Source organism: Folsomia candida, unplaced genomic scaffold, assembly GCF_002217175.1.
Source record: "Folsomia candida strain VU population unplaced genomic scaffold, ASM221717v1 Fcan01_Sc002, whole genome shotgun sequence".
NCBI classification, from domain to species: Eukaryota; Metazoa; Arthropoda; class Collembola; order Entomobryomorpha; family Isotomidae; genus Folsomia; species Folsomia candida.
Window position 1 is genome coordinate 3,617,753 of NW_019091194.1, and position 25,294 is coordinate 3,643,046.

The window sequence follows — 25,294 nt, forward strand, 5'->3', positions numbered from 1 at the left end:
CGTTCGAGAGATGAATTTTGACACGTTCAACAAAAACCGACCTCTTCTCTCTCTCTCTTTAATAGGCCAACCGTTAAAGATCTTCTCGTCTTGTTATTATGTAATGTAATGCATTATTTGAGAGAGTAAACGAAACTCGAGTCTCTTAACTAATCTGCATATCAGTCCATCCACCACAGAGCAGAGGCTTGTCAAACCGACCAAATAATAATGTTTGGCTGGAGCCATGAAAAATATTTCCAATCTGTTTTTTTTCTTATTTTTCCGAGTTAATGGATTTATGTACTTATACTCGGCTTGTTATTAGTGTGCCTACCTGTACATACGACTACCTGGGTACGTATGTACGGATGCTCATCTTCTCAGATTAGTTGGGTCGGGAATATGTACATAAACTAAAAACACACGGCGAGTAAGTAAGTTTTTTCTTGGCCTATATTTATTTCTGAAAGGATACCACCTTTATTTTTACTGACGTCTTAGAAGATCTTTCTGGGTAATCAATAAGTTTGTGTTAAGACGGCTGTCGGTACTTTCATCACTAAGAGATAGATGGGATTGGATTGGATTTCACGGGATGCTCAAATCTCTATCTCTTCTAAATAAAGGGATGGATGCTAAGTGAGGGCATCTTTTTTGGATGGATGGCATCCGTACATACCGCTTTTGTGGAATGTACAATGATGATTCGTCCAAATTGTAAATAATCAAGGTTGCAGAAAAATAACTATTTAAATTGCAATCAAGTTTTACCTAAATAATTAAATCTCTACCGAAATCTATACCGAATCAAATTAAAAGATCCTTCATCGATTTTTGCAGATTTTGTCTCATTTCCCTAAAATCGAGATCATCAATCTTAATCAATTTTGTAATGAGATGAAATTCCATGCGTAAAATCTCATTTAAAGAAATCACAATTGTTGTTCATACACGTGCTTGTGTCATCCAGCAGCTTTTTTCTCCATCTCCACTCCACCAAGAATACACAGAAGCAACACCAGATAATTATTACACATCTCTCCAGTCTCTCCTTACAACTTGTGTTCATCTCCTAAAAATCACACAGACATCACAGTCGTAACTCTAAATTTACACAAAACGTGTGCCAACTTCTCATCTCATCCCCTTTCTCGGAGTCTCCTCCGAATTTAGATTTTTCTACCCATCCAGAAAAAGTCTCACTTAAAAAGGAATCCGAAGTAAAAAGTCATCATCATCGCATTTTCGTCTCACCTCCTCCTCCTCCTCCTCCACTACAAATATCCCGATATTTCACACCACACCACCCAGGCCACCACCAAAAATAATGTCCCTTGTTGTTTAGTCTCCCTACTTTTTTTGCTTAATTCTGCAGAGTGGAATCAAGTCAAAGTATGTGCGTTTCGGTCGGGGGAGTTATAAATAAAGCCGCCCAAACTAAGCAGAAGTAGTGAGAGAAGGAAGGAAAGAAGATCATAAAATCAATGTTAACCTTGCTACCATTTAACAAAAAAATTATACATCCGTCTTTCCTCCATCACGGAGAAGAAATGTTCTCCCAGGAATAATACTAAAAAATATAGCAAAATCTAGCTTAAAGTTAACTTTTTAAGTTAAAACGCTTCCAAAATTAGTCGGAGTTTGGTCAAGGATTTCTCCTCCTCCGAGATGCCAAATAATCCGAGAAAGAATTTTGGAAAGAAACCGAAACTTTGTGTATTCCACTGTATCATATCATTTTCTTCTCTCGGGTTAACTAACATCTGGTCCAATTCGGTCGAAGAATTGGCCAAAAATTCCTTCTATGCTCCTCTCGTCAAGTCGTGCCTGGCTCATTTTCCAATCGACATCTGACTGAATGGAATCTTTCCTCTCGTCTTCTCCCTTCTCAACAAAGAAGTCAGAAAGGAGAGACAAAAATACTTTATTTTCTTCTTCTTCCCGAGACCAAAATATTTGTAAGTAAAGTAACACGTGTGCCATGTGAGAGAAACGGTTTTTTTATAGAAGACAAGAGATCACATTTCAATACGGGTCTAAAATCTGCATATTGTCAAAATATTGTAAAAATGCATTTAATAAGATCTTGTATGAAAATGTGGTAGCAAACAAACAAGGAAGTTGTTCTTGTTCTCACCCATTTATCAAGAGCACTAAATCTACGAGATGTCAGTACAGAAAAAAAATGTGTACGGTGGTCCATCACATTACGTAATAATTTGATGATGATGATGACGCTGAATATAAAGTAACGCTACATCTCAATTTATAAATTGTTGTGTACCCTATGTCGCCTCTTCTTCTATCGGTAAATGTTTTTGGGATATAATAGAGCCGTATGCGCGAATTAATATTCTTCTTAGCCCATTTTTTTCAGTCTTCCTTGAACTTGAAGATCCTGTTGTTATTTTATTTTACAATGTTTTATAGATACGTATGCATATTTTTTTTGTGTGTAGCTCGTTTTAACAAAGCTTTTTAAAAGTACAAAACATGAGCGGGATTTGTATAACAGAAGTGACTGAGTGGTACCGACCGACGTATGTACGAGAATTTATACCGGAAATACTGCCTCTTCTCTCCTCGTCATTATGTTGGTGAGACCAATTACTATTGTCAAAGGATGATGGACCACAGTTCATTGTCGCGTAGGATAATTTCGTCGTGAAGAGTTCACACATAAGAAAAAAGACGACATGTAAAGATCTCTACTGTCTGCGCCACACCCTAATTTTTGTTTAAATGTGGCTTAAATTTTAACCTCTAAACTAATTAAGGGATGCACTTACACTTAATGGCACGCGACGACGACCCTGTAGTAACACCACCACCTGCCTTGGAAATATTTTTTTTCAAGTACCTCCATTTTTTTGACAAGTTCACACCAATGAATCGTAACATCTGGAGATCACTCCATAACTCCTACCTAAAACTTGATACGTACAGAAAACTTATAAAATTGGGGACAACTAGATAAAAAACAAGTCAAGAAACTGTCTACATAACAATCCAGATTAGCCAGATGCATGGTGCATGATGATCACGCCACAATTCGTCTACGAGAGAAGCTTTTGTAACGTATGACCAACCACCAATTTTGCCATCTTTTGTCTTCATCTTTGTTGTTGTTGTTGTGTAAATTCGAACTGCTCCTCCTTTTCCAAAGGGAATATGTAAGTATGCATTTTGTTGCAAAAAGTGAGGAAAAAAATCGTCGAGTCCGACAAGTAGATGAGACGGCAGAATTTTTCAACAGCAGGATGAACTCGAAGATGTGGTGGTGGTGAAAAAAATTAGAGTTACATAGATTAAACTGAGAGATTCGGTCCATGGAACATTACTCCTTAAGTACGGACTATTAGTTGAAATTGAAATTTGAATAAATTGACGAGGAATTTCTGTGATGCAAACAAACAAGCCTGTAAAATCGGTCGTGTCGTGGCGTAACTAGTTTTTGGTTGACAAACAAGAATAGTAATTTGCAGGTGTCAAACGATATCAAATCTCATGCGATGGTAAATAGAGATTGGGATTTTATTACAAATTTGAGAAGTGTCAGATTCTCGAAAAAATATGGATTTTTCCGAGATGGACAGCACTTTAATTTGACTCCTTATTTGCCTACCATTTAATTGCTGGTGCACACTTTTACAACATAATTACAACCAGGATTCTGCGCCGGGAGCGGTTTTATTTCCATTTACTTATCAAAAATGTTATGTAGTGTTAGGTTTTTTGGGGATTATTAGAAATGAGAAATTATTCTTTAAAGACAAATTTGGTCACACTTTATCAACACGTCGTAGTGTACATAATTTTGCGGAATTTTATTCAGAAAATGTCGAAATTTGGACATCTTTTTTAAATTAAAGTGCTAAAATTTCGAAATATTTTTGAATAATTCCAACTTGTTTACAACGTTTAACCCGATGGAGCAGTGAGCGAGTAGATTTTTTAATTTGTAAAGAGATGAAGCCCAGCAAGCAGACCATTATTCCATCTCTTTCGCCTCGACATTAGCATAAATTTTAAGACGACCCGACTTTTATAGAGCATTCCTTTCATGGACAAAAAAGTCCTATCCTCGCCTCGCCACGAAAAGTAAGAGATATGTCGATTCACTTAGACACTTGTCCAAATATCCACATTTTCCTATATCCTGTCCTCATCTCCTATACTACACTTATCCTTTTCATACGTATGTACATATATGTATCTGCTGCTGTCTTCGGGTGTGTGTGCCTGAGATGGAGACCATACAGAAAAATTAATGTGACGCCTGGAGTCAAACTTTTAAACAGGTCTCTCAAATCCAAATCCAGCCCGAGAAGAGAAGAGATTGTTAAAGATTAGCATCATCTTCATGACCAGAACAACGACCAGCAGCAGCGGAGCAGTCCCCTCTCCAAAATAGGGACAAGGACCATATTATCAAATAAGTGGTCCTACAGGTGCCTACACACATAACCCGCCTTAAAAAAAGAAACAGTAGTTAAGTAAAGTAGCCCAGTTTTAGGAAAATTACAATCCCTTCGGCTATATCGCATCTCAGTAATAAATACTTTTGAGATTTTTCTGTTAATGGAATTTCCCTCAAAAATTATGAAAAACATTTTTTTTTTTCAACTTGTAATAAGTATGATTTATTAGACATGACAAAACTTTAATGATTTTAAGATCCTCCATTTATACCTCGTCGAACCAGTTGTGGAACGTGGCAAAATATTGTAATGAGGATGGATGAAATTGTAGTATGGCGTTGATTGTTGTGAATCCTGTCCTGTTTGTTGCCCGTCCGGTTAGTAGATGTAACTATTTAGAAGTGTATCTTTCAAAAATGAGGGGTATAAAAAATCCCGTGGGTTCACACATGTAATCGAGAAAGAGAAGAGTTAATGGACATGGACGAGTGCAAATTGGTTTTTACATAGTTCGATTTCATGTCATAACCCTTCAACACTGGAAATTTTTTTTTCGGAAATTTAAAATATCTTAAATTTCCACAAAATCATATAAAAAATACTCCCTCCAACAAAGGAGATGTTACCACCACCACCGGCACAGGAATCCCACACCGTCTCAGATAATAAAACTTGTGTGCATGCATATCCAAGCAAACCAGTGAATAATATATCCTCATCTCTGCTTAAACCTCATCTCATCTCTGCTTAAACCTCATCTCATCTCTCTCTCTTAACGTGTTTAGAATCAGTATTTATTCCAACACATTACCCACAAAAGTGACCAAAGGGTTGAGTTGATGCATGCAGAGATGGATGGATGGATCATCGTCGTTCATTTTTTTCCATATGACCAACCAACAAACACACAACTGACTAAATAGGAAACCTCTCTCTCTCTCGAATAAAATCCACTTTTGTCCATCTTCTCCTCTCCTTTAGAGAGTTCACCTCACTTCACTGACTCCTTTATATTACATACTGAACGAACATGTAACATTTTGAGCAGTAATAAAAAATTGACTCGTCTTCGTCTTCTTTACTTGACTCCAGGCATGGGAGTGTGATGACTCCACTAAATTCGGGTGGTGGGATATGTACATACGTCTCGTTTCACTGATCTCATCTTAAGAGGATCTTTAAACCGGGTTTGTTTCCATGAAATTAATCTGCATTGACCCGATCGACCAATTTATTTATTTATATAAATAAACATGTCATTAAGGTGGAAAAGTTGAGGGGGGGAAATTCCAGTGTCGTCGTGGTCGTCGTCGTCAAATGGAGACGACGGACGGACCGACGGAGGATGATGATATGTAGGATAAAATGAAAATGAAGTGATTTGCATAAAGAGTAAAGATGATAAAAAAGCCTGTAGGAGAGAGGAGATGATACGTCCACATTTATAAGGTGGCTGCGGATGGAATGCATTGTTGTATATATTTCTCCAGCTAAACTCCAGCAGAGCAACAACATTTGGGATGTGCATAGGTACCTGTACACACACAACAAGGAGAAAACAATACACATTATGCACCACCGGATAGCAGAGGTACATACAAGATCCGACTACTTACTATCTCATCTCTTTTTCGTAGTAAACTAAACTAAATTCTTGTCTAAACACCTCTTTTTTTAGGGTAAAAACCCACCAAGTTGAGAACCGTGAATAATTTCGATACCATTTCGTAGAGTGGAATGATCTCATTTTAAGAGAGAAAACAAAAAGAACGAGGTGTTATATAATTTTTGTCTCGACTTTTTCCCCTCTTTTAAAAAATAATGAGTATTTATCCCAAATAAAATTAGGGATTACGTAACAATTATAAATTTCTGAAAAAAAAAATTCTTAAAAATTGATCACCTCTCTTACACACATCATCACAATCGCACCTATTCCTCTCTCTCCAATTGGAGGCAAAAAATCTTCCCCTATTAAACAAAGAATCCAGGCAAAACTTGTTTGAAACTTGTCCATATTCGAATCAGGAGGAGGACTCGACTCGTCTTCTTTTTACGTGAAGAAGTTCAAGTAGTACATATCTCATATATGAAGATCGCTCGAGCCAAACAGACCTTTTTTTTGCTTGACAGTCCTCCCGACTACATACTGACTGAACTTTTGTATCATCTCCTCAACACAACCACAGAAGATCTCTGTCCGAATAAATATATTTCCTCTCTCGTTCCATCGTCAGCGGAAAGGTGGGGACATTGTCCCTCTGTCCCCACGGTCCCCATCGTCTTATAAACCCCTATCATCCTACAATATTCATGTCCCCCGATGTCCCACCCCTTCCGCGGCCACTGTAAATCCATCGTCATATGTAAAGTAAGAGAGCATCATTCTTTCTTCTTCTTTATATGAGAATATCTCTCCTATAAAGAATTGAATTCTCTCCTCTTTCATACCAAACCAAACCACATTTGACTCTGAGCAGAAGAAGGGAAGGAAAGGAACAACGAACTAAATGTCTACATCGTCTTCTTTTCAGTTTTTACAAGACCGATGCTTAACCAATGTCAGGCAGGATATGTATGGCCGGCGAAGAAGAGGAGTGATATGTACATATGACGACGTAAAAGAATAAGGTAACCGAGTATGGAATCATTTTTAAGGGAGGGGATTCCTCTTTTTTGTAGTCTCGTCTTGAAATTCCGAGATGTGCATGGTCTGCACAAATCTGTAAATCTCTCCGGTTAAACAAAACTAGGTGGGTTGTGGGTTCATGAAATTATTTCCATTTTACCACCACCACTAATTAATTATTGAGACAATATGGTCCACACGTTTTTTAGGGTGGGACAGAAATATGTACGTTGTGTGATGGGCATTACACGGAATCCTCCCCTTTTTTAAAACAACTCTAGTGACACATGAATGCGCCGTGATGTTTCCTGTTGCAAATAAATTTTAAAATTAGTCTGGCTAAATTTTAATTTACATAACGGTGCAGATTTTATTTTATGTAGTTTGCTCTAGATAAGGAAAAAAAGAGTCTACTACATAAGTTTATTTAAGAGGACGTTGCACTCACAAGTTTTGTGTGTTTTTTACCTATCTACTTTATTGTGTAAATAGTTATTAGTTATGTAAAATGTGGGATAAAAAAGTGTATGAAATTATTACATTTTTTTAGACTAAACTGACCAAGAGAGAATTTTATGAAGTCAAAAGATCAAATTGTTTAACTTACTGGTTCAGTTATTTAGCCTAAAAAATGGATGTGGTGCAGGCGAAGATTTCAAAAAAGAAGGAAAAATATTTAATAGAGAGATCTCTCACCTTAAAAAAATTGCATAATTTAAAAAAATCATGTACATACGACTTTTGTCTTTAGAGACATTACTGCCATTAATAATTTAATAATATGCACACATACCCATACGTAATATTGAATTGATTACGTGCCGTACAAGTGGTGGTGGTGGTGATATAATGAGTGAAATGAGAAAGCTTAATGAATCCAGCTGACTTTTGACAGGTATGATTGACAAGAGTCATTTGTTAACTTGTCTCTCTTTACATGCGTTTCAGTCCCAAGTTGAAAATTATGCGAGCTGTCTCAGACCTCTGGGGAATTTATAATTCAACACTTTTATGCGAATTGGCACCTCGAAATAATACAAAATTAGATGATACCAAAATTTCCAAACATCTCGATACATACATTGTCATCACTCTAATCTTGCATAATCCTTCTTCTTACGTAATAATCACACCACCACCAAAAATATCTATGAATGACAGGCGACAAAGTTTCTCCTGGAATAAAACCTGTGGGCGTAAACCAAATTTCGAAACCATTTCAACTCTGGTTAAACTGAAAACTCAATTTTAAACAAGTCTTTAACCAAAAACTTTTACATGCTCGGATTAAAAACCACACGTGCCCACCAAACCACCACCTTTTTCGAGAGGAATTCCATCTATTCAACAGTGCTTTTTGGGTAAATACAATTATCATCAAGATGATCGTTTTTATTATCCACACACTCTTCGTATTATGAGAAAGAGAGGAAGGATTGTCACCCACGATGGACATAATGGAGTATGAAATGAAACTGGCTGGTTGTAAATGGCAAAATTCCATAATAAAAACTGGAGAACCGGTTCCTCATATGTAAAATGAGAGATTATACATGATACGGATTCGTCGAATATCCGTACTACAAAAATAAGAAATATATTTTTCTCCAGGTTTTAAACATTACATAAAATTCCATCCCTAAATACCAACTACTCGCTAATTTAATTTATGCTTAAATGAAACATATCTAGATACCAATCTCTCTCCAATATTTGTCTCTCTTGTTTTATGCCAGCCAGACTAAAAAATGCCATACATACATTTTTATTCGATTGTATAACAAATGAAACGCAACCAACACAGCGTCTGGGACACCTTTCACTTTACAACATTAAATCAACTCAACTAAAGATTTAAGCGAATTATGATTATTAATATGGATCAATAATAAAGTAAGTGAATGGATTTCATATCTCTCTCTCTCTCTCTAATTTCATAACATTTTCAAGCAGTGCTGCTGCTGCTGAATTTAGTCACCTCTCATGATGCACCTTGCATGAATTTTTAGTCTCTTAGATCGACACGTATTTACAAGAAGTGCATGCATTTCTTTTCCCTCAACTTAAAGAGATACATACTAGATGATTATAATAAAAGCGGTGGTGGTGGTGGTGGTATGAAAATTGTTGAGTGTGGTGCCTTGGGCGATTTTAAAATCGTGCAATTCAGTTCACTAACCCAACAGAAATTCTTGGTACATCTCATCTCACTCACAATACACCTCACTCTAATTTCTTACTTATGTATGTACCACTACTACCACCAACAACAACGGTGGATAGATAGATAATGTGTGTAAGTAGAAGTGGTGGATGGATGGATGGATATATAATAAGAAGGACATGAAGGATTTTTATCTATAAAAGTAGCCATGCTTTTTCAAATTTGCAAGTACTTGTTGTCTACCCTGTTGCTAAAATGGGGTCTCTACACACAGACAGACAAAGACATGTTGGAGTAGTGAATAAGCCAAGCAAAACAGAAAAAAAAGAATCCTGTGCGGATGTAGATACTGTTTTTTTTTCTCGAAATTGGTTGACTTTTTGAAGGTTTGAAGGTTTTATTAAGAAATTATGATTCAATTTTTCTAAAAATATGTACCAAATCTGAAATGATCACAGACACTTGTTCAAACAGAAATCAGTATCGGATCATGATTTCCTACTAGACAAGAATGTACACCAGCATCATCACCATTGTTGGTCTAACAAAACACAGAATTAACCCTTTCAGTCATTGCACTACCAAAGAGTCTCTCTCATCATATCTTTATCTGCTTACTTACTACTACCCCGCAAAAATCCTCTTTTTGTCAATTCATACATACGTTGTAGGAGTGGTTGTGGTGTGGTTTATTGTGCAGATAGAGCACCCTCACCTCGTATGCACATATCCTATCCAAGCTTTATAAGACGGCTTTTATAGGGAAAAAAAATATATAAACGTCGACCAGCAAATTAGCAAATTGCACTCTGAAACCCTCACCCCTCGTATTTGGTACACATGTAAGTATTAGCTGCTAACCTGCATCATCTTCAAATCTTGTTTTACCCACATCCTTGTCCAGTCCAAACCACTTTCTCGTCAAAGATTATTACCAAGCAAGTAAGTAAGTAGGAGGGAGCTAAGCTAACCAGTGAGCAATATTTTTATTGTTGCAAAATCCAAGGAATGTATGTACTCAAACTTGCTGACATTCACACATTATGAAAAATACACTTGTTCATACCAGTAAAAAAAAGAGGAGTAGAGTTTTATAAGCTACTACCCGTGAGTGATCTCTGATGGGTCATTTAACTTTAATATTTTTATTATTAAATAAAATTCTTTCTTTCCTTTCGTATTACGAAATTTGCTAAATATTCAATGTACAAACTTTCTCAAAGACAACAATGATATTCTAGATTTGTACTTAAGTATATTAGCTAATTTGACCCACCTCCCTCTCCCTTCACATTGTGGTAAGAAACTAGATTTAGAAATCCTCCTTCCTTAAACTTATCATCATATACGAATTCCCTTCTCTCTCTAACAAACTCTCTACTTGTGCATGTAATAATCTGCAAAAGAATGAACGTGTTGAATGAAGCGACCTTATGAAAAATTATGATTATGACGAATCTCTTAACCATACGTTCATATCATCACTTTGGAATAAATCTCATATCCCTCTCGGCCAAAGATTTAGACGACTCAGGTTGCATTGCATTTCATCATCGACAACACAACTCTTTTCGAATTCCTTTCCAACCAATGGACGAATACGATTGTATTTTTTCGTCAGTGCGTCATGTCGTGACATCAAAACCATATTGTATCATATTATGCGCGATGATGATGTTTTGTATATCAGGCAGTTTTCTGTAGGTATTTAACCTCTCTCTCTCTGCACTGCATCTCATAAGGTGATCACAACTACCTAATGGAGGTTAAAACATTCTACAAAGTCTACATTCTATTAATTACTTGACACAGTTTTAAACCCTTCCAATGAACAATTGTGTGTGACCCCTTCTTCTTACGAAATGATGGAAATCAATCAATCAATAATTCGCTCCTCTCTGTAAACAATGCACAAAATCTATCTCTGTGTGGAAATAGATTAATAAATGAATCTGAATAAAAGGACATGTCAATTAAGTAAAACATTCTCTCGTAAACTCGCCTAATCATTTACAACAACACGATTACAACTTGTAAAAGTTTTACTCTTCCACTAATAAACTTTCATATTGCCAAATCCATAAGATTCAGGGGAGGAGGAGGACTACGACGACGAATAAAATGTGCAATACTACTAAAGTGAATGTAACAGGTTACAGTATTGATGCACCCACATGATTGATTTTTGAAAGTATCGACGATCGATTACGCCCAAAAGTTTGCATACATAAGAAAGAGCTTCTTTTTGTGTGGAAAATGCATGCCAAAATATTGCGAAAATGAGAATTGACTAACCTTTGTGATGTCATTTTATTCATAGGATTCATCCCGTTGACAGCAGTCCCCTGTTGCATCCTCGCTCTTCCGCGGGGCGCTAGTGGGGGCGCGACGCAGGCTGTGATTTTTATTTTTTATCGACCTCTTCCCACGATGATTTTCTGTAAAGGAAAAAAAAACATTTTTTTCTTACCGGCAAAATCTTGACCATACTTAATCATATTTACTTCAATTGGAGATTATCTACGCCTTATTATTATCATTTTTTACTGTGGTGGTGATGATGGCTACTTAATAATCAGCACAGTCAATAAATATATTACCTATATGTGCAATATGAAATGGATATTTAAACAAGCAAGGCACGTAGTTAGTTAATATTTAACACTCAAGTTAAAGTTGTAATAATCGTGTATACGTATTATTGAAAGAGGGATTTTATTACTAACCATACACAACAAAGATATTAAGTCAAGTTTTGCATAAAATCGGGCTAAGAATTATCACGGGGGACAAAGGTCACGAAAATATATAGGTTTTTAATAGATACATAATTATAAATGCAATGCATAAAGAGTTTGTCTATTTTTTATTAACTAGGCTGCACTCCACCTAAATCAGAGTTTATGTACATTTGCATATATTTGATACCGGTGTGATGCTGTGGTCACAAAATATGCAATTTCATAACTATAAAGGTTGGTTGGGGGTCATTTTTTCCTACTTTTTTAAACGTTCTGTTCTATCATATCCCTAAATACGTTTTTGATTTATGTTTTAGAGGTTAAAACTGGGTAGGAAGAATTAAATAAATATGTTAACGGCGTCATGCGAGACAATTTCGTATCGCATAAAACCTTAACTTATTCCGTGTCATAACCTAAACATTGTTAACAAAATCTACCTGTGTGGTTGTACGTACGTACGTAATTCACAATGACAATTACTGACTGACTATGCATGCCCTCCACAATTTTAGGATGATGAATTCTGCACATAAATCGTTAAGTCGAGTAAAGTAATGGTGCAACATTTTGCCACCTCAATCTCTCTACTCGATGGATATAAACCTTCAAACTTTATCCTCCGGAAATGGTCGAGGTTCTCGTTGTGTAAATTATTTTACTTGAATGAATGACAGTCAACGTGCATAATATGTGCAATCCCATCTCATGGACATATTTGCGATACATTTCATTTGGCACAGAATTGCAATCTGTGTGTGCGGATGGCTGCTTAAAAACATATTTGCAAATTCATCATGTCACACAATATTTGCAATGCAGATGAAGTCTTTCATTAAGAGATTTGCACTCCACTACTTGTTGCTCCAGAAATAAGAAGCTTTTCATCCAGTAAAGAAAGAAATCCAAGTAAATCATGACCTTGTCATCGAGTAATCATCAACATGAAAAACATGTAAAATAATCATTTCACAAGTCCAAAACAAGTAGAAACACAGACTGTCTCTGCACAAAAAACATGAATGGAAATATACACGTATATCACCAAACATTGTGGTGATGATTCCATACTCAACTGTGGCATCCAGGCAAGTATACAGATCGACTACATGGAATCAAGCGAAATGGGTTACGAAATAAATATATCAACAATTAAGTTAAACGAGTAAGAGAGGTATATAATTTTTGTCATAATATTTCAGCCACCAACCAATCAACCATACTTTGATATATTTTGTTTGAAATTCATGCATGCATGTTATTTTGACCTTCAACTTTATTTTATGTATGGATTTTATATACTCTCAGTTTGTACATAATTTTACCTTTCGTTCGTTCCTATTTAACACAACATCAACATCAACACATTTGCCACCAAATCTTAGATATTCCCTAGGCGGAAAATTAAAGTATGTAGACCTACTTTTTTATGCGATTAAATAATAAATTGTCTGGGAATTCTTCTTGTGGGCATGTGTGATTAATAAAAATGCCGTCACATTAGTAACTACGTACGTATGTGTAGATATGGATGAATATGAGTTTGCTAAAACGTTCTAATCGATATCTTCTTAAAATCGGGTGGAAAATGGGTTTCAAAATAGTCACCAACCACTAAATAAAACATGGTGAAAAACAACATTTTAATCAATACACACGTGGAAATTCGTGACTTGTGTCCTTGGCTAGTTTCTTGAAACTGTTTTTCCTTTCTCCCACACAAATAAGATCACAAACAGCGAGCGTCTTGGGGAGTAACCTTTCTCCAACTTCAAAGGACACCTACTTATGTCAACAATTTCCTCGGAATTATAATCTCCGTTGTAAATAACAGGAAGATTAATTCCCCTTTGAAGAAAGTAATAATTTGAAGAAAAAAATATATTTTTTACATAAAAGTTGTTTACCCCAAAAGAAATAAGAAGATATCTACGTCACGCTTTTATCGAAAAAAATATTATCCCCAAAAAATTAATCTACTCTGTTAACTCATCCCTAATTAATTAATATTTGAGTTCCATTTCCATCACTTTCCCATAAACTTTCTCCACTCGAACGTGGCGATAAATAGTTATGAAAACGATAAGCACAAGTGCTCCTGCTGATATTGCAGACCACCAAGAAAACCATCGAAATTTTGCAAAGTGAGTGCAAATGCAAATATAATTTGAGAATTTATGGATCGATGGTCTGAAATAATAATGAGATACCTGTCACACTCGGAGAGTTCTCTTACTAGGCTTTCTCTCCGGTGGACTGGACTCATTACACATTTGGACATTTTGTGATATGTTCTTTTCTTGGCTGGCTGGCAGCACTTAGGAGAGGAGTTTTCGGCCAAAAAGGAATCAATAGTTTGATCGAACCTCAAATTCCTTCTGAGACAAATACAAGAGTAAATATTGTTCAGAATTATCCACCAATAAACACACGGACGTCAGAATAAGTAGTTTACTTTGGTAAAGTGTGATGGAATTTTGTGTGCCAATAAAAATGGTCAAGTTTTCTTAATGCGTTCTATTTTTGCAAATGTTTTGTTTAATTATTTTGTTGATAAAAATTGGCTAAAGTACGATTTGGGTAGGATTTAAATCTAATTTCACAAATCCAACCTTGCATTAGCTTAGCTGACATTTTGTCCCGTTTGTCCTGTCAGTCTGTTTTGTAGGCGTGATACGCTTTCCCTGTGGAAAATTATCAAATAGAAGCTGCCATATACACTTTCCATTTCCGACCCACTCAGCCACACAAAAACAATGGACAAATAAAGGAGGTCACATCACGATCATTCACAAAGTTGGATAGAGTAGGTTAAAGACCAAGTGGAAATCGAGGAGTAAATGCAATTTGCGAAAATAAAATGAAATTTGTATGAAAATATTTGCTTAATTTATGATATATTTTTTGCATGGTAAAATATATGCCACTTGTCCAGCAGTAAGTGCTTAACGAGGGGATTTGTAGCGTTAAATTGGCCGTCTTAATTTCAGGTTTATTGATTAATTGCGACTACATGGCACCATCGCCACAAGGATAAAGTGGAGTGAAATAGAACCTGCCCTGCTGATCAATCTGACAAAAAATACAACAAAATGGGTTCAGAAATTCACCTAATTAAAGTTAATGAGATATTCACTTCCTCAATTTATGCGCGTCTTCTCTCTCACTCATTCACCTGTACTCGTGCATGTAAAAGTTATAAAAATAAAAATTAATTGCTATCCAGTCGGCTTAAAAATTGTCATAAAATCTAATTGAGCCATTTAGTTGGGAAATTTTCGAAACCATTTTTTGGGAATATCCATTTTTTTCTACGTAGGTCAATTAAATAACACATTTTATAATGGGAGATGAAAAATTATTATGGGAACTTTCCACACAAATTGGAATTATTTAAGTAGCAAATTTTCTGCCACCAAAATACTCTAACTAGTTACATAGATTTACATAGTTTTTAACCAAAAAATAAATGCGCATACAGAGCTTTAAGTAAGTGATCCACCATCCTTGTTTATCTAGTCACCTTTGAGAGCATCCCTAATTAAAGAGTCAATCGCAGTTGTAAAATTCTGCGCACGTAATCTAGGCCAGTGTACATATATTCATTGTAAAAGTAAGTACTGCTCGTGGTGGTGGTGGCGATTCGCTCGGGTGGTTTTAGTCAATAATCATTAATGTTCACCTGCTGCATAAGTAAGCACTGCTGGATTTTGTAATTCATTCTCTCCTCGACAAATTGTTACACGTTCATTTCATTTCATTTTCACAAACTTTATGACAAGTTTTTGAACAGATTGTGATCATGAAAAAAATTCATTGTGTGTAATATAACACAAAAATGGGACCACTACATACACTCTAAAATTTTGCATACTTATGGATTTATCGTCAGGATGGAATGCATGCACGCTGACCTGAATCCAACATTCTTTTATAAATTCCAATACGAAATGCAACATTCATGTTAATTTCAAACTTCTTTTTTTAATTGATTCAAGTGCACGATTTGCATATGTCACATGTAAGAGAGAGATATGGCATTATGGTGAAACAGTGTCGTAAATATTGGCGAATGTGTATGCATTCCATTCCTCGCTGTACAGAGATTGCGAATTAATTTTCGCCAATGATGATGATATTTGTACTGTGTAAGTAACCACTTAAAGTGTACGTGTATAATGATGGATGGGTTGTGTTGCAGGGAATAAATAAAAATATAAAGTGAGGTAGCATCTCTAATTCATCATTATGTCGCTGTACATATCTTTATCCCTGCAGAGGTGCCGGCGGTGAGGTGTTAATTAGTTTACCAACAAGGAAAATGTACACATTTTAATTAATCAAACATCTCTTATTAAGTGAAGAATCGAATTAATTGTCCAGAGATCTTCCATTAAAATTAAGGGCGAAAAATTTAATACCATTTTTGCCGGATATTTTTTATTACTAAGAAAATTTTTCTCATCCCAAAAATTTAACCCTTTTCATCAAAAGTGTAAAACTGCTTTTAAAACCATCATTTAACCCGACGGGGCATCTCCTAACTAACCAAATAACTCTTTCAACAGACAAAATACATGTTGTTTAAGCATAATAATAATGACGACCGAAATCTGTAACAATGCGAACGCAGCAGCATAAGTGCAGTTCAGTTGTTTTTATTTTATTTTATTTTATCTCGCTTTTTATTTAACCTGCCTGAAAGTGTGGACAAGTGTAGGAAATTCTGAATCCGTGTGAACTTTCCTGACGATGGGAACTCCAGAATTCATTTCATTTCTCACGTGGCTCTGGCTTCTTCTTCCAATCCAATGAAGAAGGATTTCAGTGAAATTTATGTAACGGATAAGTTTTAACATTTAACATTTGTATGTCTGCTGCCTAATTTCGTGTGTGGACCAACGTATGCTCCACGTGTATGAGGAAAACGACGATCACGGTGATGATGATGATGATATGACATTGCGTGCATTTTATTCATGGTCACGGACAATTATCGTAGACGGAGAAGAGTGATGCGACGTAAGAGAGAGAGAGTTAATAGTTGTCTGGTCTAGGAATTTTCAAGTGAATGGAATTTCTCATATTTTTAGAATGGATGGACACCAATTTAGTAGTACTGAAATTTTGGGTCGATTCATTGGTTAATTACAAATTGCTTGTTTCTTTCTCAATAATAATGCTGGAGTATTGATTCGATACTTTTGGGGACGGACACGCAGCTATCTATTTAGGTTGACCCCAAGGTGGGCTCTGTGGGAAAGGACGCATAAATAGGTTATCTGGGACAAAAAGGTGAGTTTGAGAGGATGAATTGGTTATTCTAGTACAAAATTAATTGGGAAAGTATTGAATTTATTTGGCTGGATTGGATAGCTATTTCGTGATTTGGGGAAAACAATTTGAGATTTCCAGACAAACACGTAAACAAACGAGGATAACGACTACTTTCCAGTAGTCGTGAGGGTCATCCAACAATAAAGGAAATAAAAAAAATGTGCTGTATCCAACCATCGATAAGAATCCCGGATAAGCCAGCTTATCATACAAACCTAAAAAGCTTTCTTTTTAAACAGTCTACCCATACTTTTTCCCATATCCGACCTTCCCTCAATCTCACCACCACGAACGAGAACCACGACTAAATATTACCTCCTCGCATGAATAATAAATGCACATACGACGCATGTAATGTTTTCCTGCCCTCTCTTTTCCATCCATATCGGCGACTACACGGTAGTAATTTCTTTCACCTCTCCCAAGGTGATATTGGTTTGTGTTCTATTCCCATTGTGCGGCGGCATGGAGGAAATGTATAAAAGTCGATAATCATATATACCCCACCACTCAATTCAGAGCAGTCGTCGTCGTCGTGGCGGTGGTGGAAATATGCACAGTGTGAAATTGAACAATTTCTTCATATTATTATTTCTATTTGGAAATGCCAACTGTAAAAATAGCAGACACCGCCATGCTTTCACCTTCACCTCATTCGCCACGTGTGTAGCCACCGCCACCGCCGCCATGCAAAAAAATAATGCTTACCTGTGATTATGATTAGTATAATCGAAATCAAACTGGTTGTTGTAGTTCATCATCTTCCATCAACCTTTTTTAACTAAAAGGTGGGCCAAATAGTTAGCGTGGCGTCATCTTTTTCGGGGAGAAAGTTCTGCAAAAATATGGAATAAAATTTGTAAAATTGGGAGAAAGTCGTGTGATTTTTCTATAGATTTTTCTATATCTAGATGTCAGAGCTATATACTTTCCCCTCAAGTCAATCGTCGCATGTATCGATTAGCTCTAACAAACTGTTGCCAACTGTTTTCCCCTCTTTCTCATTTCGTTTCATTTGTTATTAGGTTTTCAATTCGACGATACGACACAAAGTGGATGGAGTCTCCCTCGTTATGCGCATAATAAAGGAGAAAAGATTCACAAACTTGTTATGAATTAAATTATTTACTTATTCAATCCTAATAATCTGAAAACAAATTGAGTCAAATAATCCAATCAACTAGTTTGTGTATCTATGTATGTAGTAAATAAATATGTAAGAAGAAGTTGTTTGTTTACATGAAATCCATAATATAAATCCGTAATGTTATTTGATCTTTGTTGTCTTTTCGCTTCAGTAATTCTCTGTCCCATATTCTGTTAACGAGGAGGGACGGAAGTTTGTTTACTTTTAAGAATGACACGTAATAAGCTACGATGCCGGTATTGGTTTTAGTTTGTTTGTCGGAAATTGGTGTGTTTAAGGATTAATTATGATTTAGGTTAGCGTTTTTTGGAGGATTTTTTGTAGGAAAGCGGTGCCAATTAATATTAAATGATAATTAAAATGAAGACCTAAAATTATTAAAATTATGATCCCCCCTGCTTCATGACCACATTATTTTACGTAATAATATACTTAAATTTAAGTAGAATTCAGAGATTTAAAGAATACCGATTAATTATGAAAAGCGAGAATTTAATTGAGTTACATGAATTTTTTATTGCTCAAGTTTTTCGAAAAATTATACAAAAAGCTTGTAATAATGATATTTTGGTGTGAACTTTATCAGACCTCGCAATCTTGTAGAAAAGGTGAACGATTTGCAATCAGCCGACCGGAATCCAACCCTCATCGCTACTATAATCCTACCACTTTTTCGCAATTCTAGATTTTTTAGCACTCTTTTTGACATGTATTTACTTTGCTAAATAAAATACGATAAAACAGAGGAAACCATGACCTATCCTCTTATAGGAGGAAGCTTTTAGTCAATTAACTCTTTTACGACCCATGTTGCTCAATTAAAAACTAACAAGATTGATAACTACTTGATACCCGAGTGATAACCGCGTAAGCAATTAGTAAATACTAACGTCTTGAACCTTGCCATTTAATCGACGTGATAAATAAATACCTAATAAATTTCATAGCATGGAAATTTCTAGATTCCTGTGCAGTCAACTACATAAACTTTTTCCATAAACTACACAATTTCATCCAATTTAGCAAAATAAATACAGAAAAAATGCATAAATCGGTGTGTATATTTTTTCTACCGTATCGAACAACCACACATTTTATGACCATTGTTCACTAACCTTTTCTCAATAATTAGTCAATCATTTTTCTCTCACTTTTCTCTTATTCCCAAACAAAAATAATTATTAATAATCCACTCAATTGTTCAGCACCACTGCTTTTTTTCTGTAAAAAAACAGCAGACTTTGCTTAATGAATATGGAACGGCAATAATGAATAATGCATTTTTAGCCCGAGCCAGGGCTTATGTACCCGTTATGTCTGTCTGTCCGTCCGTCCGTCTGTCTTCGCGATAAGTCTTTTTAAACTCAACCGATCGACTTGAAATTTTTACCATATCTATATCTACCCAAAAGACAAATCAAGTTCGAAGATGAGCCGAATCGGTCCAGTGGTTGACCGGTGGGGGTCATGTAGGTGGTGGGGTTATTATGCATCAAATTTTCAAAATTGTCGTAGAAAGCTGAAATTTGGTACATAGGTAACTAATGGCTTATAATGAAAATCTATGAAGTGAATTTACGAAAATTTTTATCTGGAGGGACCCTATGGGGTCACCCAAACTGATTTTTCAAACTCGTTCAATTAAGCCGAAATTTGGTATGGAAGTCGATAACAGCTTATAATGAGAGTTTATGATACAATTTTGGCAATTTTGACCCAGAGGTACCCGGTGGGGTGACCCATACTGATTTTGCAAAATCACTCAATTAAGCTGAATTTTGGCATAAAGATTGGTAATGACTTCTAATGAAAGAATACGAAGTTAAATTTAACAAATTCAAGTTGCACCCACCCTGGCTCGGGCTAAGCAAAGCTGCACTGTAGGTTTTGTATCATATTTTCTGTGGGATATTGATCTCTTTTTTTCTACGTATCTATCATTTTAGCCAGTATAACTAAAAGCCGAATAACCAATGGTGGTCACTCACTCAGTCAAAATGATAATAAAAAATAGCGAAATACGGCCGTGAACAGGGATGATAAGGATGTAATGCATACATGTAAAAAATAAACCGTTGCACACAAAAAATGTAGTAGTGCGAAGGTAACGAACTTTGTACACAAACTGTCACTCGTCGAGTAGTTGGCTACACTTTTGCGATATCTATTTGTCTTCTTCCGTTTGCAGTACATACACAGAAAATGAGTGAGATTATTCTGTGGCGGTGTATGTACCGACGACGACGACGACGACTTATTATATATATTTTTTTTATCTTGAGGAAATGAGATGCTGATAAAATGTGGATGATGAGATGCAAGAGAGTCGTAGTCGTCGAGGTAGTGGTTTTAGATCTCGGAAGGATAACATCAAGTGCAACGAGAGGATTTTGAATGGAAATTGTTCCGTTATTAGACGGGTTTAAGTTTGTAGTAAAATGGGAAATTTTTCTATTAAGGAAAATCATGATTTTCTTAAATTAATTAAATAGAAAATATATATTTCTGGAGTGGGATTTCTTATTTCTAACCACTTTTTTTTCTTCCCTACAATTAGATTAACTAGCATCCTTTTTCTGTCGTCAACTTGTTAGATTCTCCCATCCCACCCTCGGGGGTTAAATTAGAAAAGAAAACTGGTAAATAAATTTCTTGATTTGACAGATGGTTCCGGTCTTAGAGTTTTTTTATTTCTTTCATAATTTCTACATCCTCCTCAATATACGTTCTTAAATATTATTCCATCCAAATTCATCCACTGACTGACCCTGACTTGCCCTGACCTGAGAGAGAGAGACCTATCTTCACAGCTTCTGCACTACGCTCTCAATCCTCGACACACAAAAAATGCGACAAACGCGCACAGTTATCAGAATCTGGTCTACTTTGTCATTCATTAAAGTAGGTGTAAATTTGTACAGAGAGACACGAGCGGAAGTCCTTCATATTTGTTTTGAGAGGGTATGGCGTTCGAGAGGGTCACTATTCCTTTACACAAAGAAGAAGGTTACTTACTCAATAATATCTCTCTCACTTTTAACGCTTATAATATGAACTTATTATGCTAATGTGGCTCTCTTTAACGTGGTGGAGGTGGTGGTGGTTGCTACGTATGAGATGGAAGTCCAACTAGACCGGATGACCTTTACTACCAAAATATGCCACGCTATCACCAAAGATTTTGTCATGTTACCAAATTGTAGCAGTGGTTTTGACATGGTAACAACCACCACCGCCACGACCATTCCATAGTGTGCAATGTGCAACGACCTTCTCTCCCTGTGTGAGAAAAGTAATCTGTAAGCGAAATCTCCGGTTTTTGATCCAACCAAGTTGAACCTGCTCGAAAAAAGAATAAACTGGTTTCTGTATCACGCACCCCAAAAAGACCACTTAAAACCACATAAATTGCAATTCTACACCCGAGCCGAGATATCCGATCGCACTCACTCAACAGCGAAAATCTCCCTCGTTAACAAATGGCCAGGAGTGGATGGAATGAATGGTTTTCGTAGTTTTGAAGGGAAATTTTGAAAATTTGAGGAAGTTTAGCGTCGTTTAAATAAATATGATCGATTTATATCTATATTTTTGTGTAAAATTAAAAGATTTGTGTGTAATCCTTGCAGAAATTTTTCCACAAAATATTTAATTTTGGAAATTTTGGAAATTGGACGAATGATCGATTTGACGAATTTTTTTTTTGTAAAATAATTTTCCAAAAAGCAAGATTTTTCCACTGTTTTCATGTAAAGGACAGAAAATATTTGAGGGTCTCTCTCTCCTCTCGGTGACCTCCTGCCTCTTGTTATTTGTCCGTTTTTGTTGTCGTGCATTTGCCTTCAGATTATTATTACAATTTGAGGCTTAGAGACCTTTCCGAGACCCAAAAGTTGACAAATTCTCAAGTGGTCAAACAATCATTGCTGTGATTTGGTGACAGCCGACGACGCCTTTTTTCGCAGTGTGCATGGGGAATATTATTTGGTTGTTGGTAATTTTTTGCATCAGGTGGGGTTTTGGGCAGGTTTGGGAGAAATTACATTTCATTAAAAATTAGGATAATTTGAAAGATTTCAAAAATAAAAACATTTCCCGAGGTTGACAAAACTTTTACAACTCGACGACATTTCCTAAAATTTTATTACTTTACACTTTGAGACGTGACAAAACGGAGGATATTCTTGAAACATTTTTACAATCCATCCATCAGAATTGACATCGTGGGAGGCTCGCTCAGTCAACACCAACGCCAAACATTTTCACAGATTTTTAGTTACATTTTCTTTAAAATTTCTGAATGGGGATTTTCTACTTCTTCTAAATCAAATGAAACTTATTTCATAATTTCCTCAGAAATATATATCCTTCCAGAAATTTCCTATAACTAAAATCCACCATTTAAACGATATATTACTCCATAATACTGGTAGCAAAACATAAGTACCCACCACACCACCACCAAACTCACTCAGCTCACATAAAGGAAAGCCCAGCAGCCATTTAATAACCCATCTTTCAATCCCTTTTTCACTTCTACAAGGCTCAAGTTTAACTCTGACTACACAACGAACGAATAACAAACATGTTATCAGAGAGTGAGAGGATAAGTGGTCCTCCGTCCTTATACACCATCCACACCACACCATCGCATCCCTTAAAAGAGGTCCCTTCTTCTTCTCAGATTATTTTTTCTCCACTTCTCATTTCTTCTTCTCCTCTGCTGCCTTTCAAAAAGGGGACGACAACGACTTAACTCTGCTTTTGCTGGAGCATTTACACGGAAAAAATGGGACCCTACGAACGATGATGATGACGATGATGAGATTGAAGTGAGTGAGAGAAGGTCTCCATTTCCTACCGTTTTGTGTTAAAAAATGGGAATGGAATTTTCTTTATGATTTAGGAGCCCTTCAGGGGAAAAAAATACGGTTAAAAAAGGTATTTGAAAAATGGTGGTGGGTAGAGATTTTGGGAAAGGGAAATGAAAAGTTATACGCGAGTTTTTGGTTGTGTTTTTATTTTATTTTATTTTAAATTGCACCCAAGTCTCATAGAAATCTTTTTAAAAATTTAAAAATTTTAAAAATTAGTATAGACGTTGCAGAATTACATTCTTTTTAATTTTGAGAAATGAAACTTAAGTTTTCGTTGTATAATTTTTTTAATTTATAAATATTTGCACCTTGTTAAATTGCATCTGGGTACGTTTGTTAATGGAAATCTATTTAAAAATTTGAAATTTTAGTTTTAAATTAATTTTAAAAATCGATCTCGACGTTGCAGAATTGCAATTTTTCTAACTTTTTAAGAGAAATTATATTAAGACACAACTTTTCATTATATAATTTTATTTTATTTATAATTTTGCACCTGATTAAAACCTATTAAAAAATCAATCTCTTGTTGTATAATCCCAATATTTTTTCCCCACTCTCCACCAAATTAATCCATCCCCAGAATTTATAGTTTTTCTGATCGCCCTCAGCCGAACATGACATCGACGCCTTGTAATTAACCGAGAGCCTAATAATTTATCCCCCCAACTAATTACAGGTAGTAAACATACTAGATTTTTTAAAGAAAAAAAAGTGGAACATGATAATGAGACGCAGACTATTTAATAAAGGTTACAAGATTTCCATCTAATTATGGATCTAAATTTTTGCACACACAAGGATTTGTTGTAGAGCAGATTGGATTAGTGTTTGTAGCTCGTGTAAATTTGCTTGTTGTATTTGCGCACCTGTCACTCAACCCTCGAGACTCTCTCTTGGAATGAAGTGGTGGATGGATGTAAATAATGCTAAAAATCGAAGGTCATGCTAATAAATTCATCCACGTGATTTGGCAGTGATGATATGTCACTCTAGCTCAGCAGCAACAGCAGCAGCAGAGTTCTTAAGGTTGTGATAAAAATGTGTGAATATACAAGTCAGAGACGGCCTGGAGCACGGTATGGATGATTTTTTGGAGATGACGAAAACGAGCCTTATTTGTCTGTAATTATGCGATTTTTTAATGTTGGTAGATTTTAGTGGGGAATTTTATATGATTTTTTAAATTTTTTTAGGACATTTTGAGTTTAACCAGGAACAGTTAAACTTTTTAAATGATTAAATGTTAATCATTTTACACAACAAATACTGAATTAATTCACATCTGCCATATTTTTGTATTAATTCATAATTTAATCTAAAATTCCTAAAAATAAATTTTCATAATGAAACGAATATACGCTCACTCGTTCACATCCGGCAAATAAGAGACCGGTTTTTTTTTAAGTTTAACTCGATCCACCACGTGCTTTTTTTATTATCCGACGTTGTGCATACGACGAAGAAGGGTTCTCTCTCAGAGAGGAAACTATTGAATGGGACATCCGTTTTACACTTCCCCCTCCGATTCCTTCCCTGTTATGCCCGCCTTGTAGTTTGGAATAGTAAATCCATCGGGTGTATGTATGGATTTTATGCAGGGTTTTCTATTTAAGGGGGAGATTCAGTGGGAAATATGGTGATGATGATGGAGGAGGAGGAGGGTGTGGAATGGATTTTATGGGTGAAAGTGTGTGTGTGCAGAGAGAAAGTGGTGTGAACAGGGTTTTATAAACTGGAATGGAAACTAATAAATCGGAAGTGGTTAAAGTGTGGTTTGATTAAAGGTAACTTGCGCCAATGTTACAATTTAACTATGGCGCAAGTTATTATCAATGAATGAAGTGTATAAGAGATGGCTTAATCACACATCACATTCCATTTAAGAATTTCTAAATATTTTTTTTACGTTTAGCAAAAAAAAGAGGATGCACAATTTCAATGCACATCGTGAGCTCTACGCTTTGAACAGGCTGAAACTGAAATAGAATTTTTG

General features: G+C 35.7%; 1 protein-coding gene across 5 annotated transcripts in view; it reads right to left on the reverse strand.

Moving 5' to 3' along the window:
- Positions 1 to 25,294, reverse strand: part of LOC110842736 (zinc finger MIZ domain-containing protein 1) — a 42,491-nt gene that overhangs the window by 14,056 nt on the left and 3,141 nt on the right. For all 5 annotated transcript variants that reach the window (XM_035847442.1, XM_035847444.1, XM_035847443.1 and 2 more), the window contains exons 2-3: positions 17,983 to 18,109; positions 11,492 to 11,634 (exon numbers count right to left, since the gene is read on the reverse strand). In XM_035847442.1, coding sequence (XP_035703335.1) covers positions 11,492 to 11,550 — 59 coding nt within the window. In that variant the 5' untranslated portion in view covers positions 11,551 to 11,634; positions 17,983 to 18,109. The remainder of the gene's footprint in view (positions 1 to 11,491; positions 11,635 to 17,982; positions 18,110 to 25,294) is intronic.